This window comes from Ovis canadensis, chromosome 2, assembly GCF_042477335.2.
Source record: "Ovis canadensis isolate MfBH-ARS-UI-01 breed Bighorn chromosome 2, ARS-UI_OviCan_v2, whole genome shotgun sequence".
In the NCBI taxonomy this organism is placed as follows: Eukaryota; Metazoa; Chordata; class Mammalia; order Artiodactyla; family Bovidae; genus Ovis; species Ovis canadensis.
The window spans coordinates 225,895,550-225,914,052 of NC_091246.1; the positions used below are offsets into that span (position 1 = coordinate 225,895,550).

At 39.3% G+C, this 18,503-nt stretch overlaps 1 protein-coding gene across 8 annotated transcripts in view; it reads right to left on the reverse strand.

The window, feature by feature from the left end:
• Positions 1-18,503, reverse strand: part of USP37 (ubiquitin specific peptidase 37) — an 85,694-nt gene that overhangs the window by 46,715 nt on the left and 20,476 nt on the right. For all 8 annotated transcript variants that reach the window (XM_069578345.1, XM_069578344.1, XM_069578343.1 and 5 more), the window contains 3 exons: positions 10,974-11,071; positions 8,332-8,416; positions 619-780 (listed from right to left, as the gene is read on the reverse strand). In XM_069578345.1, the coding sequence (XP_069434446.1) occupies positions 619-780; positions 8,332-8,416; positions 10,974-11,071 (345 nt within the window). The remainder of the gene's footprint in view (positions 1-618; positions 781-8,331; positions 8,417-10,973; positions 11,072-18,503) is intronic.

An 18,503-nucleotide genomic window follows, 5' to 3' on the forward strand; every position in this document is an offset into this window, starting at 1 on the left:
ACTTTCATGCATTGGAGAAGGAAATGGCAACCCACTCCAGTGTTTTTGCCTGGAAAATCCCAGGGACGGGTGAGCCTGGTGGGCTGCTGTCTATGGGGTCGCACAGAGTCAGACATGACTGAAGCAACTTGGCAGCAGCAGCAGCAGCAGCATACGTTTACACGGAAACACACACACGTGTTTTGTTTTCAAGGTCCAAAAATTAGAGACTAGGTAATGAACGGAACTTCATGGACGTGATAAATCTTTAGTAAGTGAAAAAATATTTGAGAACTATAATTTATGACTCTTTTAATCATTTTTTATACCAAGTGAAAGGGTTTCCCAGGTGGTGCTAGTGGTAAAGAACTGGTCTGCAAGAGACCACTATAACAGATGTAAGAGATGTGGGTTTGATCTCTGGGTCAGGAAGATCCCCTGGAGGAGGGCATGGCAAGCCATTCCAGTATTCTTGCCTGGAGAATCCCCATGGACAAAGGAGCCTGGTGGGCTACAGTCTACAGGGACACAAAGAGTCGGACACGACTGAAGAGATTTAGCATGCACACATACCAAGTAGAACATACTTCAGTTGAATCACTTTATTAAAAAGAAAGCAAAATAAAATAATTTACCTACCCCTGCAGTTGCTGCTGTTGGTGAGAGGAAAGGGGCACTCTTGGCTTGTTCCAACCAGTGTAATCCTGGTTACACCTCAGTTTTTTAACAGAAAGAGGAGCTGGCTGAGGAAGAAATCCCAAACTTCTTTTGGCAGATGGAGTTTGGCTTGAAATATTAGTCCTATAAAAAAGAAAATTTAACAAAGAAACAAAACAAATTTGAATGCTGCTTTCTTCCCCTACTAGATTCAGAGAAGTCAATGTCTAGGGGGAAATAAAGATCCTAAATTTGAGGAAATATCAGTAATAATGATCACTTGGGAAAAAAATTTCACAAATGTAAATTAGCAAATCTGGTGATAGGGAGCTGAAAAGGCAAATAATATGGTAATGTACAATCAAAATAAGCCAAGATAACAGCTTGAGAAAAAATATAGTTTTACTTTTTTATTCATTTTTATCCACCTGATGGCTATCATACATCAGTTTACCTAGTCTTGAAAACCTTTAGGCAGTGAACTCTTTCCACTATTATGCAACAAATATTCTTACCCAATCTCCTTGAGAACTTACTCTAATTTATAAGCTTAGCAGTGAAAATGTTAGGAATATTTTTAATTTTCATTTAAAATTTTCCTAGATAATGACTGATTCCCAAAAATGCTGTACCAATTTATGTTTCCACCAATAGAGAATTTCCCCCAATAGACAATTTCCCCTTTTCACATAGTCTCCATTACAATATTATCCCTCTAATGAATGGAACATGATTTCATTGTTATTTTATAATTTCCTCATTATTACCTAAGTTGAACATATCAGTCTTTCTTTATGGTTTCAATTTCTATCTTAAGAATCATTCTATAAAGTAAGATCAGAGAAATGGTTTACTATATGCTTTTAACAATTTAAAATCTTGTTTTCCCTCCTATTCAGGTCTTTAATTTGCCTGGACATTTACTTTTTGCATCCTACAAAGCAGGAATATGACACACTTTTTTATAAGGAAAAGCCAACTGTCCTTGAACAACTTACTATGTGCCAAGGACATCTGTTAGCCAGTGTTTGGTTTTTTACTTAAAAAAAAAATTTTGTGAAATAGAATAGAAAAGTATATAAAAGTCCAATGTGTAGCACTGTTGTGGAGCTTAACATATTTTTATAAAGCAAACACATAAGTAACAACCATTAATGTCAAAAACCTCCAAGTGCCCCTTCCCAATCACAACCTTGAAGTTATCATTAGCTTTCTATCAGCTTTATTCCTTACTATGTACTCCTATACACTGTAGTTTGGACAAGACACATGTATGTTTTTTCATCCTTCTGCTTCCAACCTTTCTCCATCTTTATACTGCAATTGTCTTTTAAATAGCATATAAGATTATCATTCTTCCTTTAAAATCTAGTCTTTTACTGAAACATTTAGTGTATTTATACTTAGTGTCATTACTGATTTAGATTAATAGCCTGATACCCTTGGTCTACTAATTCTATCCTGTGTCATTTCTTTTTTTTTTTAATTTAAATTTATTTATTTTAATTGGAGGCTACTTTACAATATTGTATTGGTTTTGCCATACATCAACATGAATCCGCCATGTATGTCATTTCTGAGTCAGTATTTATTAATTTTTCTCTTCCTTATGAGTTGTTGTTTCTTTGTACACTTCATAATATTTTCTTGGAGGCCAGAAACTGTGAAATTTTATCTTGTGGGGTATTGGATACTTTTTATTTCTATAAAAATTCTCAAATTTTGTTCTGGGATGTGGTTAGGTTACCCAGAAACAGTACAATGTTGGGTTTAAGGTTTGTTATCTGGGAGCAGAGCAGCAATTCATCTAGGGACAGTTTTTCCTCATTAATGAGGCAAGTCTTTTTGGAGGCATTCAAACGGCCATTAGGAACAGGAACTATGCCTGGCTTTATGTATACTCTAAGTATCATCCATTTAGATCCTTTAGGGTGGTTCTTTCCCTGGCCTGGACCAGTCTCCTCACCTGCATCATGCTGCTCAGCACTCAAAATGAATACTCAAGGGGGACTCTCTGCAGATCTCTACAATTCCTTCTTTGTGTAGCTTTCCCTTCTGGTACTCTGCTCTGTGAATTCTAGCCACCTTGCATTCCCTAGATTCCTAGCTCTACTTCCTCAACTCAGGCAGAGCCCAGGACTGGCTCTGCCTGGTTCCCTGTCCTTGTGTGGCAACCTAGAAACTTTCACTAGCAAGCAAGTTAACATAGTTATAAAGCTAATTTGTTTCCCATCTCTCAGGGATCACTGTCCTTCACTGATTCATGTCCAATGTCTTGAGATGCAATGTTTCACATAGTTTGTCCAGGTTCTTGGTTGTTTCAGGAAGGAGGATAATGTGGTCCTTGACAGTCCATCTTGGACAGAAATGGAAGTCATCTTTAACTTTTTAATATGTCTAAGTTAATGCCAAAAATGTCCTTTTCATCATAGGGAACTGGAAAGCAAAAGTAAGAAGTCAACAGATACCTAGAGCAATGTTTGGCCTTGGAGTACAAAATAAAGCAGGGCAAAGTTTAACAGAGTTTTGCCAAGAGAATGCACTGGTCATAGAAAACAACACAAGAGACGACTCTACACATGGACACCACCAGATGGTCAATACTGAAATCAGATTGACTATATTCTTTGCAGCAGAAGATGGAGGAGCTCTATATAGTCAGCAAAACAAGAATGGGAGGTGAGTGGCTCAGATCATGAACTCCTTATTGCCAAATACTTTTAAATTAATAAAAGTAGAGAAAACCACTAGATCATTCAGGTATGACGTAAATCAAATCTCTTACGATTATACAGTGGAAATGACAAATAGATTCCAGGGATTAGATCTGATGAACAGAGTGCCTAAAGAACTCTATAGTTCGTGACACTGTACAAGAGGTGGTGGTCAAAACCATCCCCAAGAACAGAAATGCAAAAAGGCAAAATGGTTGTCTGAGGAGGCCTTACACATAGCTGAGAAAAAAAGAGAAGCGAAAGGCAAAGGAGAACAGGAAAGGCATAAGCATCTGAATAGAGTTCCGAAGAACAGCAAGGAGAGGTAAGAAAGCCCTCCCAAGGAACAACGCAAAGAAACAGAGGAAAACAACAGAATGGGAAAGACTAGAGATCTCTTCAAGAAAGTCACAGATACCAAGGGAACATTTCATGCAAAGATGGGCATAGTAAGGGACAGAAAAGGTATGGACCTAACAGAAGCAGAATATACTAAGAAGTGGCAAGAATACACAGAACTATACAAAAAAGATCTTCATGACCCAGATAACCATGATGGTGTGATCTTTCACCTAGTGCCAGACATCCTGGAATGTGAAATCAAGTGGCCTTTAGGAAGCATCGCTACAAACAAAGTAAATGGAGGTGACAGAATTCCAGTTGAGCTAATTCAAAATCCTAAAAGATGATGCTGTGAAAGTGCTGCACTCAATACGCCAGCAAATTTGGAAAACTCAGCAGTGGCCACAGGACTGGAAAAGGTCCGTTTTCATTAAAATCGCAAAGAGCAATGCCAAAAAATGTTCAAACTACTGCACAATTGCACTCATCTCACACACTAGCCAAGTAATGCTCAAAATTCTCCAAGCCAGGCTTCAATAGTACGTGAACCGAGAACTTCCAGATGTTCAAGTTGGATGTAGAAAAGGCAGTAGAAACAGAGATCAAATTGCCAACATCCGTTGGATCACTGAAAAAGCAAGAGAGTTCCAGAAAAACATCTCCTTCTGCTTCATTGATTATGCCTAAGTCTTTGACTATATGGATCACAAAAAACTGTGGAAAATTCTTCTCTTGAGAATACCAGACCACCTTACCTACCTCCTGAGAAATCTATATGCAGGTCAAGAAGCAACAGTCAGAACTGGACATGGAACAACAGACTGCTTCCAAACTGGGAAAGGAGTACGTCAAGGCTGTATATTGTCACCCTGCTTATTTAACTTATATGCAGAATACATCATGTGAAAGGCTGGGCTGGATGAAGCATAAGCTGAAATCAAGATTGCCAGGAGAAATAGCAACAACCTCAGATACACAAATGACACCACCCTTATGGCAGAAAGCGAAGAGGAACTAAAGAGCCTTTTGATAAAGTGAAAGAGGAGCATGAAAAATCTGGCTTAAAACTCAGCATTCAAAGAACTAAGAGAATGGCATTCAGCTCCATCACCTCACAGCAAATAGATGGGGAAACAATGGAAACTGTGACAGACTATTTTCTTGGGCTCCAAAATCACTGCAGATGGTGAATGCAGCCATGAAATTTTAAAAGATGCTTCATTCTTAGAAGAAAAGGTATGACCAACCAAGAAAGCATATTAAAAAGCAGAGCCATTACTTTGTTGAAAAGGTCTGTGTCATCAAACTATGACTTTTGCAGGAAAATCAATTCTGAATATTCATTGGAAGGACTGATGCTTAAACTCCAATACTTGGGCCACCTCAGACAAAGAGCCGACTCATTAGAAAAGACCCTGATGCTGGGAAAGATTGAAGGCAGGAGGAGAAGGGGACGATAGAGGACAAGATGGTTGGATGGCATCACTGAGTCAATGCACATGAGTTTGAGCAAGCTCCAGGAAATGTTGAGGGAGGCTTGGTGTGCTGCAGTCCACAGGAACTGCAAAGAGTTGGACACAAATGAGAGACTGAACATCAACAAAGTTAACTGTGGCCTCCTCTCAAACAAAATAAGGAACTTAAAATGTTTTAATTTCCCATACTCTTCTCTACTCATTCATTGTAACCTCTTTTGATATAATATTCTGTTAATCTTTTGTTTTCAATCCTAATCATTTTTATAAAAACTATCAAAATATATTTAGATGCATAATAAGTCTGGAAAGATATTAGTAATAGCAGTTGCCTCCTGAAAGAAAATGAACAAGTAGGAGTTAGGAGAGATTTACTTTTCACTGTATGCACTCTGTAGCTTCTGAAGTTTCTACCATATGCCCTTATTACTTCTACAAAAGAATAAATATTAAAGGTACTTAATTTTTAAAGATGCTTAAAAATTTTTTTGCTCACTGATTTTTCTTACTTTTACTCCTTTGTTTACTTTTCTTCTTGCTAAATAAATTCTGTCCTTGCATTCTTGAATTAAAATTTAACTGGATGTGTAGTTCTTTGGTATCATCTGTTCCTACCGTTGCTGATATCAGTCTGTTTTCATTTTATAGATGATATTTTTGTTTCTGGGAGCTTTTAAAAATTTCTTTACCCATCATCTTCCACAAGGTAGATTTAAAAAAATATGTATCCGCTCTTTGGCATTTGTTGAGGCTTTTCAGTGTGGACTTCCATCATTTTCATCCAGTATTTCTTTGACAAATTCCCTTCCTTTATTTTCTTTAGTCTATTTTTTTTCCTCCAAAATGCTATTAAGACATAGTTCAGTTCAGTCACTCAGTCATGTCCGACTCTTTGTGACCCCATGAACCGTAGCACGCCAGGCCCCCTGTCCATCACCAACTCCTGGAGTTTACCCAAACCCATGTCCAGAGTTGGTGATGCCATCCAACCATCTCATCCTCTGTCGTCCCCTTCTCTTCCTGCCCTCAATCTTTCCCAGCATAGAGGGTTAGAAAACAAAAAAAATGGATGGTAGACCAAGAAGCCCTACATAAATCTCTTTTTTATAAATTCATAGATTTTTAATGAATTTGAAATAAATTTTCTATAAATCTTTTGAAATAAAATTCATTTACATTTACAATCTCCTCTTTATCTATGCTACATCCTATGATCATGGATTTTTGCTTGTTTAGTAGCTGTCTCAGTCTGGACCTCTAATCTGCATAGGACTTTATATCAGGGGTTCAGAATTTTTGCCCCTACATAGGGAACATTAAAGCAGATACCAACCAATGCAAACCCCATTTTTGGGTATTTGCTTTCTATCAGGCTTCCCCAGTGGCTCAGTGGTAAAGAAACTGCCTGCAATGTAGGAGACATGGGTTTGATCCCTGGGTCAGGAAGAGCTCCTGAAGGAGGGAATGGCAACCCACTCCAGCGTTTTTGCTAGGAAAATCCCATGGACAAAGGAGCCTGGTGGGCTACACTCCATAGGGTTTGCAAAGAGCTGGACACAGCTGAAGTGACTGGGCACAAGTAGAAGGAGCACCAGGTAAGCAGCATATTAAGGTTCCAAATGCAGGCAGTTGCACAGAAGTGTTTGGGCTTGGTTTACTAGCACAGTGGAGAGGGAAATGACAACCCACTCCAGTATCCTTGCCTGGAGAATCTCATGGACGGGCGAGCCTGGTGGGCTACAGTCCATGGGGTCACAAAGAGTTGGGCATGACTAAGCGACTAACACACACTTACTAGCACAGAGGGCAGTTCGAGATATCCAGCTTCATGTATCTTCAGAAAAGAAATCAAGTTCTGATTGGGGGTCAAGTTCAGTTTCCAACCTCATGTTGGTTTTGAAGACCCAGCTCTAAATACTTGACTCCAGTCTGGGTTTTAAACGTGCTTTATGGCTTCAGCCTTTACTCAACATTATTTTTCTTACCAGTCTGAAAATTTTCATTTTATCTTTGAGGGCAGTTTTGTATTAAAAGAAATTTTTATTTCTTCAATAATTCCTATGTGCAATGAATATGCTCATTCTATTACTTTGAAAAGAAATCTTACTGTATTTAAACAGTTGAAAACCAAATTTAGTTTTTTTTCAACTTGGACTCCTTTAAGATTCTTCTAGTAAGCAGAAATATATTAAGCTTCCTCTCTTAAATTCAAAGAGTTAACCATTAAAGTCATAAAGTGCTCGACAGATTCCACCCAACGCTGAGTATATCTAAATATATAATATCAAATTCTTCAACTCACCTTAATCATTTAACACAAATAATCTAGATATTTTTACCACTTTGAATTAAATTCTAGCAAAAAATAAAATATGACTTAACTGGTCATTATCTATGAGTGATCACTATGCTATATAGTAGCATATTTATACTCTCACTTTTTACAACTGCCCTTCTGTGTGGCATTCTATGAACACATATATACTCATACTCAATAAACCTCAAAAATTTAACCTACATCTCTGTGTCAGTCGCTCAGTTGTGTCTGACTCTGCGACTCCAAGGACTATAGCCCACTGGGCTCCTCTGTCTATGGAATTCTACAGGCAAGAACACTGGAACGGGTTGCCACTTCCTTCTCCAGGGGACCTTCCTGACCCAGGGATTAAACCCGGGTCTCCTGCATTGCAGGCAGATTCTTGAGCTGTATTTCTAGAATCACCAATTAAATTTCTGACTAGCCTTTTCCAGGAAAAGATACTAAGGTGAAACGTTTTGCCCTTTTAGGAAAACACCTTAAATTCTGGTAGGTAGCTTAATAAACATGCAAGCAATAAAGGCAATTTTAAAATGTCTCAGTGGGGAATTACTTTACTTGGGATGATGGAAAATACACTGGTCTAGAATCTGATCACACTGCAAGTCACAACCTGTGGCCTCAGTACAAGTCTTCCAAGACATCAGGTTTATACACGTGTTGAAAAACATAAAAAGCAATAGTTTGAACTAGAGTACCCTGTAACTAAAATGCCATGAATCTGTAATTTTCATCTATGTTGTTAAATCAATGTATTCATTTAGAGCACAACACATAGATCCTCCCATCATTTAATATTCAAAGAAAGCTCTTCAAGTTCTTCACAAGGCATATAGTCCATGCATACCTGTCTAGGTTAGTGCTGCCAGGAGTATAGTCCTTGGTTGCAGTTCTGCTACCATAAAAAGATGACGACTGCAAAGGTAGAAGCCCTAGAAAAATGAACAGACACAGGAAAAATTCAATTCCTAAATCAACCATTCAAGTTCATTTAATAATAAAATTACGCATTGGGCTTGTTTATATTTAACTCTATTTTCCCCTTTCTTTTCATCAAAGTAATACCTACACTGCATGTCTGAAGATCAAACACTGTGACTAGTTTGTAAGAGGTTACAAAAGAATACTCTCTAGCCCTAAAGCTCCACAAATTTTTCTTCCAATTTCTAACCAATTTTTGAAATTCAGTTTCTCTGATTTCCTCTATAACATTAGGTATAATTTATATAACATTTGTATAATTTCTCAATTTATTAATTTTAAACAGCATCAGCTGGCTCCCTCAAGAAAAATTAGAAATAATTTCTCATTTATATCACCTCTACTCCTCTTCTCTCCAACCAATTATTAGTTGTGTTATTTTATCATTTTATTTATTGTTTTGGCTGTGTCATGTGGCTTGTGAGATCTTAGTTCCTTGACCAGGGATTGAACTCCGGCCAGTGACAGTGAAAGCACCAGGTCCTGACCACTGGATTGCTTGGGAACTCCCCATCAGTTGTGTTGAGTTCTACTGATGAACTTTGCAACATTAACACACTTAAGACTCTCTACATTTTGTTCCATGAAACTTTACCAGTTGACCTCTTATACTTTCCTCTCTCTCTCCTCTTCCACATCAATACTTGTAAGATGTACCATAACTCCAACAGTATTAAATATTAATGCATCTATTAAGTATTAATACATCTCTAAGTATTCTCTATTCTAACTATAGTGAAAGTGAAAGAGATGTTGCTCAGTCGTGTCCAACTCTTTGCGACCCCATAGACTGTAGCCTACCACACTCCTCCGCCCATGGGATTTTCCAGGCAAGAGTACTGGAGTGGGTTGCCATTTCCTTCTCCAAAGGATCTTCCCGACCCAGGGATTGAACCTGGGTCTCCTGCACTGTAGGCAGATGCTTTACTGTCTGAGCTACCAGGGAAGTCCTTTCTAACCACAGGTTGATTGTAAAAGCTGAAAACCAAAAAACAGCATTTATATAATGAATTATTACTTCAGAGGTGAGAATTACATTAGAGCTTTCTCTTTCTGTCAGAGTCCAATTTATATGTAAGTCTGAACCCCTAAACGGAGAAGGCAATGGCAACCCACTCCAGTACTTTTGCCTAGAAAACCCCATGGACGGAGGAGCCTGGCAGGCTGCAGTCCATGGGGTCGCTAAGAGTTCGGCACTACTGAGCAACTGCACTTTCACTTTTCACTTTCATGCATTGCAGAAGGAAATGGCAACCCACTCCAGTATTCTTGCCTGGAGAATCCCAGGGATGGGGGAGCCTAGTGGGCTCCCGTCTATGGGGTTGCACAGAGTTGGACATGACTGAAATGACTTAGCAGCAGCAGCTGAACCCCTAAAAGGGGACTGTTTCTAGAGTTCAGATGAAATGAATTCTCTCAAACTCCCAATTTATCAAAATCATGCCATATTTTAGCTTTCTTCAATTTCAAGTTAAACACAATATTCAAATCAATACTAGATACATGAGTCTCTAAGAAGTTCAAAGGACCAGAGTGATGCTAAGTATAGGAAGCAGCAATAAAAATTCAGGGACAATCTTTTAGTTTTTGTTAAAAACAAGGTGAGCTTATACAACTCTTTATGTGATAATTACAAGATCTTCTGGAACTTCTAATAACCAGAAATACTGAAAAGTTTTAATTTCAACAACTTTTAACTCCTTGGATTCATTCCATGGTCCAGGTACTTTGACAATGAAAGAACTTAATTCTAGGTAGTTGAATAGGGAGATGTAAAGCTTAAATTCCTTGTAAGCAAAATAAAAATCCCCTTATAGTTCTAATATTTTAAAAAATATTTTAGCCAAGTACCAGGATACAAATTTGGAGAAGGCAATGGCACCCCACTCCAGTATTCTTGCCTGGAAAATCCCATGGACAGAGCAGCCTGGAAGGCTACAGTCCATGGGGTTGCTGAGAGTCGGACACGACTGAGCGACTTCACTTTCGCGTATTGGAGAAGGAAATGGCAACCCACTCCAGTGTTCTTGCTTGGAGAATTCCAGGGATGGGGGAGCCTGGTGGGCTGCCATCTATGGGGTCGCACGGAGTCGGACACGACTGAAGCGACTTAGCAGCAGCAGCAGCAGTATACAAATTAGGTAGGGCTTCCAAGGTGGCTCAGTGGTAAAGTATCCACCTGCCAAGCAGGGGACATGGGTTTGATCCTTGGTTTGGGAAGATCCCCTGGAGAAGGAAACAGTAACCAACTCCAGAATTTCTGCCTGGGAAATCCCATGGACAGAGGAGCCTGGTGGGCTACAGTCCATGGGGTCACAAAGAGTTGAACACAACCGATCGACTAAACAGCAACAACAGGATATAAATTCGCATCCGATAACTAGTACAAAATTTACACAGTGTTCCTAAATATATGAGAAATATGCCCCAGTTTACATTTCTATTTCTAGTTAATACTATATATATCATATCATAAACAACTATATTATGCAAAGACCAAATACTTACCTGATGTCCTATTCTCTTCTGACTGTTTCAAACTCAGTTGCTTCTCTCTACTGCTGGTTAAATACTTTCTTGAGGGATCTGTCATAGCCTTGTTGTTCCTATAGTTAATAATTTAATTCAAACATATATGTATAAAGAAATTCTTAATTTTAAATAGTTGTCATTAGAATTTACATTTCAATTGCTGAATTAATTGACATGCTTAGAAGTTACGCTACAAGGTGCTAAAACCTTACGTAAATGAGAATCATAAAAACAAGCTTTTCATTACCTAGTCAAAAGTCAATCCAATCCAAAACCCTGGTTATTAGGTAAAAATGAAGGAGCAGTTCCTTTATAAAAAAGTCAAACCAGAGACAGCAAGAATATATAGGTTTTCTTTGCCAAAAGCAAGCCCAGATGAAATGATTCAGCTACTAAGACCAAAATAATCAATTAAGAACTAAAGTGAAAAAATTATAATAAAAAAATTGAAAATACAAGAAGCAAACCATTCGATCTTGATAATGAATAGCTCTAAAAAGTAAAATAAGCAAAATCCAAAATGTTCTTATAGTCTTTGTAACTGAAATGTTATCACTAAATGTCAACATTTCAATTCATAGTGACTAAACTACTTTAAGTTCATGAACACAAAGTTAAAATTTATTAAGCCCCTTTCCCCTGATCTATTATTCCCAAATACCTGAACCTATATTAAGCAGAGGGTCCATTGAGAAACATGCTCATGCTTTGATTAAAAGAGCTTATTTTAGGAGATCAATCATGAATAAAGCCTACAAGCAGACAATGTAGATGCTCCACCCAGATTCCCTCTGGTCTTATTTTTGTATCCTCTCTTTCACACCAATTAAAGTTTTTTTCCTCCCAATTTTTTTTCCTTTAATATTAGAGTATAGGTGGTTAACAATGCTTTGTTACTTCCAGGTGTACTGCAAAGTGATTTAGTTATGCATATACATGTATCTATTCTTTTTCAAGTTCTTCTATTTGGGTTGGTTTTTAAATTTTTTTGATAGCCAGTACCTAGGGTTCCTCTTCACAAGATTGTCCTCAAGCTACTAGAGCCTTTGCCTGCACTCTCAGAGTCAAAAGTAAGGTCAGGTGCTCAAGGATAGAAGTCAAGCTCCCCTGCCTTGGATTAGAACAGTTTTAAGGTGAAATGTGTATCACAGACTTTCTCTCTGGGATTAGGATGAAGCCTAAACTCTGCATTTTTCTGATCAGAGATCAGATTTTTGTCTGAGATCACACTCACTCATTTTCTCCTGTACTGCAGTATCTTGCTTCCCCCAGTCCCTTCCTGGTATCCCCTGGGAATAATTCCTAACTAAATCACTGGACACAACTCTCCATTTCACGGTTTGTTTCTAAGAAACTTGAACAACAGTTAGTGCTAGAAAAGGGTCTAGGAAGCACACGCTAAGGACAAGATTCTGGAACTGGATCAATTATTTGGCAATGGTAGCAGAAATACCATTGGCTGGTGGTAAAATCTTTGGTATCCTAAAGTGTAATACCACCAAGACTTTTCATCTGTAGTGAACTGGGCTGGGACAAAGTAGAAGAGGATATAGCTCATGCAATCTTTCCAGCGTTTGAAAAATGTGTTAGACTGCACAATGGACCTTACTGGTGTTATAGCAATGTTCTAAAACTGGATTATGGTGATGGTTGCACAACTCAAAAAAATTTAGCAAAAATACAGAATTATACATTTATAACAGGTGAATTTTATGGTGTATAAACTGTACCTCAATAAAGCTGTTTAAAAAAATCCCAAATTATTTCCTTCCTTGTATCCAAGCCCTCTATTATGAAATGCCATCTATTTCCCTATCCCTTAATGAGGCTGGCCTTGTGATTTCCTTTTCCTAAAAGAATCTAACAGACACAACAGTACCTGAGTCCTGATTCTAAGGCTATAGGCACCATGCAAATTTTCACTCATTCTTTTGGAACCCTACCACTGCCATGTGCTTAACTTCCAGGTAACCCTAGCAGGTAAAAAAAGAAAACATGGCTACTCTCCTGCGTCACTCCAACCACTAGACAGCCAATCGCCAGTCATATAAGGAATGCCACTGTGGACCAGCTAATCCTGAGCCAACTTACCAAATGACCATGCATGTATGAGAAAATGAGAGAATCCAGTCACAACTGGCCAAGACAGGCCTAGATAAACAGAACCACTTAAATGACCACTGACTTGTAAGCAATAATAAACAGTTACTATTTTAAGTATATTGTTATATAGCACTAGATAACTGATATAGTGATATGGGGTAAATAATCATAAAGACTATGGGTCATCAAGGAACTATGCAGCCAGAGCAAGCCATCATGAACTGGGTGCTCTCATACCAATGAAGTTGTAAGATCAGGAAGTTACAGCAGTAATCCATCATAAAATGCGAGTGGTATATCCAAGTAAACAAGAATAGATAATGAAAACAGATCTATGAGCATTCTGGTGACCAGACAGAAGAAGAAATAAACCTGTGCCTGATTCATGGATGGATCATCTCAGTACACTGATACAAGCTGAAAATGAACTGTTGCTGCATTGTAGCTCCACTAAGGGACTGCCCTGGAACATAGGACTAAGACGAAATCCTCCAATGCATAGAGTTTGAGAAGTGCACCTCACTGTCCATTTTGTATGGAGAGAAACGTGGGCCAGAGGAACATTGGATGGTGGTAAATAGTCTAGATGGATGATCAGGGGCCTAGAAGGAGTAAGCCTGGAAAATCAGGGGAAAATGATTTATAGAAGAGGTTTATGCATAGTATGAACAAAGGGTGAAGATCTGTTTCACATGTTAATGCTCACCAGAGAACTTCACTGAAGAGACATTAAACAATCACCCATGTAACCTGTCTAGTGGATGCCAGTCAATCTCTATACTCAGCCATCCAAATACTTCCACAAAGGGCCCATCAGTAATAGGCAAGGTGGCAGGGGTAAAAGCTCCAAGTGCACTCTAAAATAGGGGATCCCTTTTAGTAAGTCTGATTTAGCAACTTATGCTGCTCAATGTCCAATTTCTCAGCTACTCTAGAGGCTGATCCCTGGCCCTTAAATGAATACTATCCCTTAAGGATCACTCATCTAGAGCAAGACATCCTGGAATGTGAAGTCAAGTGGGCCTTAGAAGCATCACTATGAACAAAGCTAGTGGAGGTGATGGAATTCCAGTGGAGCTGTTTCAAATTCTGAAAGATGATGCTGTCAAAGTGCTGCACTCAATATGCCAGCAAATTTGGAAAACTCAGCAGTGGCCACAGGACTGGAAAAGGTCAGTTTTCATTCCAATCCCAAAGAAAAGCAATGCCAAAGAATGCTCAAACTATTGCACAAGTGCACTCATCTCACATGCTAGTAAAGTAATGCTCAAAATTCTCCAAGCCAGGCTTCAGTAATATGTGAACCATGAACTTCCAGTTCAAGCTGGTTTTAGAAAAGGCAGAGGAACCAGAGATCAAATTGCCAACATCCGCTGGATCATCGAAAAAGCAAGAGAGTTCCAGAAAAACATCTATTTCTGCTTTATTGACTATGCCAAAGCCTTTGACTGTGTGGATCACAAGAAACTGTGGAAAATTCTGAGAGAGATGGGAATACCAGACCACCTAACCTGCCTCTTGAGAAATCTGTACGCAGGTCAGGAAGCAACAGTTAGAACCGGACATGGAACATCAGACTGGTTCCAAATAGGAAAAGGAGAGTGTCAAGGCTGTATATTGTCACCCTGCTTAGTTAACTTATATGCAGAGTACATCATGAGAAACGCTGGGCTGGAAGAAGCACGAGCTGGAATCAAGATTCCCGGGAGAAATATCAATAACCTCAGATATGCAGATGACACCACCCTTATGGCAGAAAGTGTAGAGGAGCTAAAAAGCCTCTTGATGAAAGAGAAAGAGGAGAGTGAAAAAGTTGGCTTAAAGCTCAACAATCAGAAAACGAAGATCATGGCATCTGGTCCCATCACTTCATGGGAAACAGATGGGGAAACAGTGGAAACAGTGTCAGACTCTATTATTTTGGGCTCCAAAATCACTGCAGATGGTGACTGCAGCCATGAAATTAAAAGACGTTTACTCCTTGGAAGAAAAGTTATGACCAACCTAGATAGCATATTCAAAAGCAGAGACATTACTTTGCCGACTAAGGTCCGTCTAGTCAAGGCTATGGTTTTTCCTGTGGTCATGTATGGATGTGAGAGTTGGACTGTGAAGAAGGCTGAGCACCAAAGAATTGATGCTTTTGAACTGTGGTGTTGGAGATGACTCTTGAGAGTCCCTTGGACTGCAAGGAGATCCAACCAGTCCATTCTGAAGGAGATCAACCCTGGGATTTCTTTGGAAGGAATGATGCTAAAGCTGAAGCTCCAGTACTTTGGCCACCTCATGCGAAGAGCTGACTCACTGGAAAGGACTCTGATGCTGGGAAGGATTGGGGGCAGGAGGAGAAGGGGACGACAGAGGATGAGATGGCTGGATGGCATCACGGACTCAATGGACGTGAGTCTGAGTGAACTCCGGGAGATGGTGATGGACAGGGAGGCCTGGTGTGCTGCGATTCATGGGGTCGCAAAGAGTCGGACACGACTGAGTGACTGAACTGAACGGATGCTGGCAGAGCAACAGGCAAGGAAAGGAGTTACCATACTGTAACTGACTTAAGTTATTATAAGAGGGCAGGGTAGCTGCTACATGATAAGGGCAAGAAGAATATGTCTGGTATAAAAGGAAATTCACCAGCGAATCTCTTGGTGCTTTCAAGCTCAGTTTTAACTCTGAATGGATAATTGCAGCAACCACAGCCTGACAAGTGCACAGTGACCACTGGCTCAGATCCCCCAGGGAAGAAGATCTCAGTCATACCACCAGAAAAGTCATCAACACTATCAGAGTGTTCATGAAAAATGCAGAAAATCCAGAATGGATCCTATAAGTAGATAATATCAGTTACAGCCTCAAGGCTATTTGTAGCAGTAAGGACAAAAAGAGCCACACCTCATCCCACTAATCCTCCTTTTTAAATATTCTCACCCAGAAATTGAAAAGCATCAATGTGAAGAACCTGTAGTAAGATGGTGGGGCTTTCCTGGTGGTCTTGTGGTAGAGAATCAGCCTGCCAATGCAGGTCACATGAGTTCGATCCCTGTTCTGGGAAGAACTAGCTCAGTAGTAAGACAGAGGGTAAAAACACAGATATTACTGACTGGAAAGCTGGTGAGCACCGTTATATCTCAACAAAATAGTCACAGAACTGTTATCTGTAATGTTTTAGGAGGCAGAACTCAAAGGAAAAGACTGAAACAATTAAGAACACTGGTCTGTGTTAGCACTTTTTACTGCTCTCAGCAAGGTTCTATTCAAGACAGATAAATCTGGGTTAGAACTAGCAGGTTTGCAATCAAGGTTGAAAATGAATATCTCTCTCTGTGCCAATGTCCTAGAATTAAAATTGTGTGGTAAGTGGAGGGCATGTGGGACGAAAAAAATCCAATTGCTTCTGATTCTCAAACTAAGGCAATGCTAAGAGGTAACTGGAGAAGTAGTTTGTGAAAACCTGATGTTAATATTAGGGAAAACTGGATGAGGGGTATACAGGTACATCTCAATATTATCTTTGCAACTTTTCTGTAAATCTAAAATTATTCCAAAATTTAAAAGAATCAAAATAATAACAAAAATACTGGCCTTAATTCTTTCTCAAGCCTATAAAACCCTGCATGTTCTACCTTTAAAAAAACTTCTAAAACTTTTACATTTCTAGACTTTTCTCAACTTCCAGGACTACATCAGCATCAACTAGGCCACAAAGCTGCACGGCTCCAAAGAACAGAGTCTTCAAAACCCCCTTCAGCTATGGCCTTCAAAGATAACAGACAAAGGGAATCTGTTAAAGGGCAAAGCCAAGAGTCATATGAAGTACAATGAGCAAGGGTTCCTCCCAGAAGATCAGACAGAGACTGTTACAGGGGTTAATTAAGAACTTATTCCACTGTTTTCACTGTCTTCACAATTTCTGCTTAACAAGATTTTATCTCTACTATAGACCAGTGACTCCTCAGTTCCCAATCCTTGTCTTTTCTAAATGGGAATTTTTACTGTGGTTATCCTGTGCTTACTCCAGCAATGTATAATAAATGTTATATGTGTGGAGACAGGAGTGAGGAATGCAGATTAACTTGCTTTTTAGTTTTTAGGTACAACACCACTTTGCCAACAAAGGTTCCTATAGTCAAAGCTACAGTTTTTCCAGTAGTCATGTATGGATGTGAGAGCTGGACCATAAAGCAAGCTGAGCACAGAGGAATTAATGCTTCTGAACTGTGGTGTTGGAGAAGACTCTTGAGAGAGACCCTTGGATGGCAAGAAGATCAAACCACTCAATCCTAAAAGAAATCAATCCTGAATATTCACTGGAAGGACTGATGCTGAACCTGAAGCTCCAATACTTTGGCCACCTGATATGAAAGAACTGACTCACTGGAAAAGTCCCTGATGCTGGGAAAGATTGAAGGCAGGAGAAAGAGACGACAGAGGATGAGATGGTTGGATGGGATCACTGACTTGATGGACATGAGTTTGAGCAAGCTCCAGGAGTTGGTGATGGACAGGCAAGCCGGGTGTGCTACAGGCAAGGGGGTTGCAAGGAGTCAGACACAAATGAGCAACTGAACTGAAGTGAACAAGACCATGAGGTGTATGGTCCAAGGCACACCTAGACATTATGGAGAGAACTGTACATAACCCAGAGATAATCCTGGACTCTGAACTGGATATAATGACTAAATGAGATTTAGAGGCTGTCTCCATCAGGGTGAACGTAGGGGTACTCTGCATATGGGAAGAATGATTAACAAAGGTAAATCTTTAGCTAGAAGGGTAAACTATGGGAGACTGTTGTCCCCAAATAACCACTGTACTCCTTTGTTGTAACAGTAGAATTTGGGCTAGGCATACTTCCCAGATCTCCTAACTTGATATAACCACATGACCAAGTTTTGGCCAATGTAATGTGCATAAAAGTTACGTATACAATTTTCAGCCTACACAAAAGCTGTATACCCTCCCTTTGCTCCTTTCCTCCTTCCCAGTAGGAATACAGATATGAGAGTGGAGGCTGAAGTTATCTTGGTTCATAAAAGGGAAGATACTTATTAAGAATGGCAGATAGAAGACAAAGGAACCTGAGACTATGGTGATTGTAGTTTAAGAGAACACACCAGTCTTATCAGCTACCTAGATTTTTGTATCTATTATGGCAATAGAATCAAGAACTCAAACTATAAAAAGTTTCTTTAGCTTTTTTCCCAACTTCTTTCTGGTGACCCTTTGGCCTTCAACACCAGTTAACGGACTACAAACTGACTTCTGTTAAGGTATTCACTGGCAACTAAGTGATAAGTTTTCTCTCAGAAGACAGACAAAATCCACAAGTCTCCCATTAGGAGGAAGAGGACTGTGAGCTAGGGACTGTCCTACTGCAGGTATGCTCTTTTGTTCAACCCC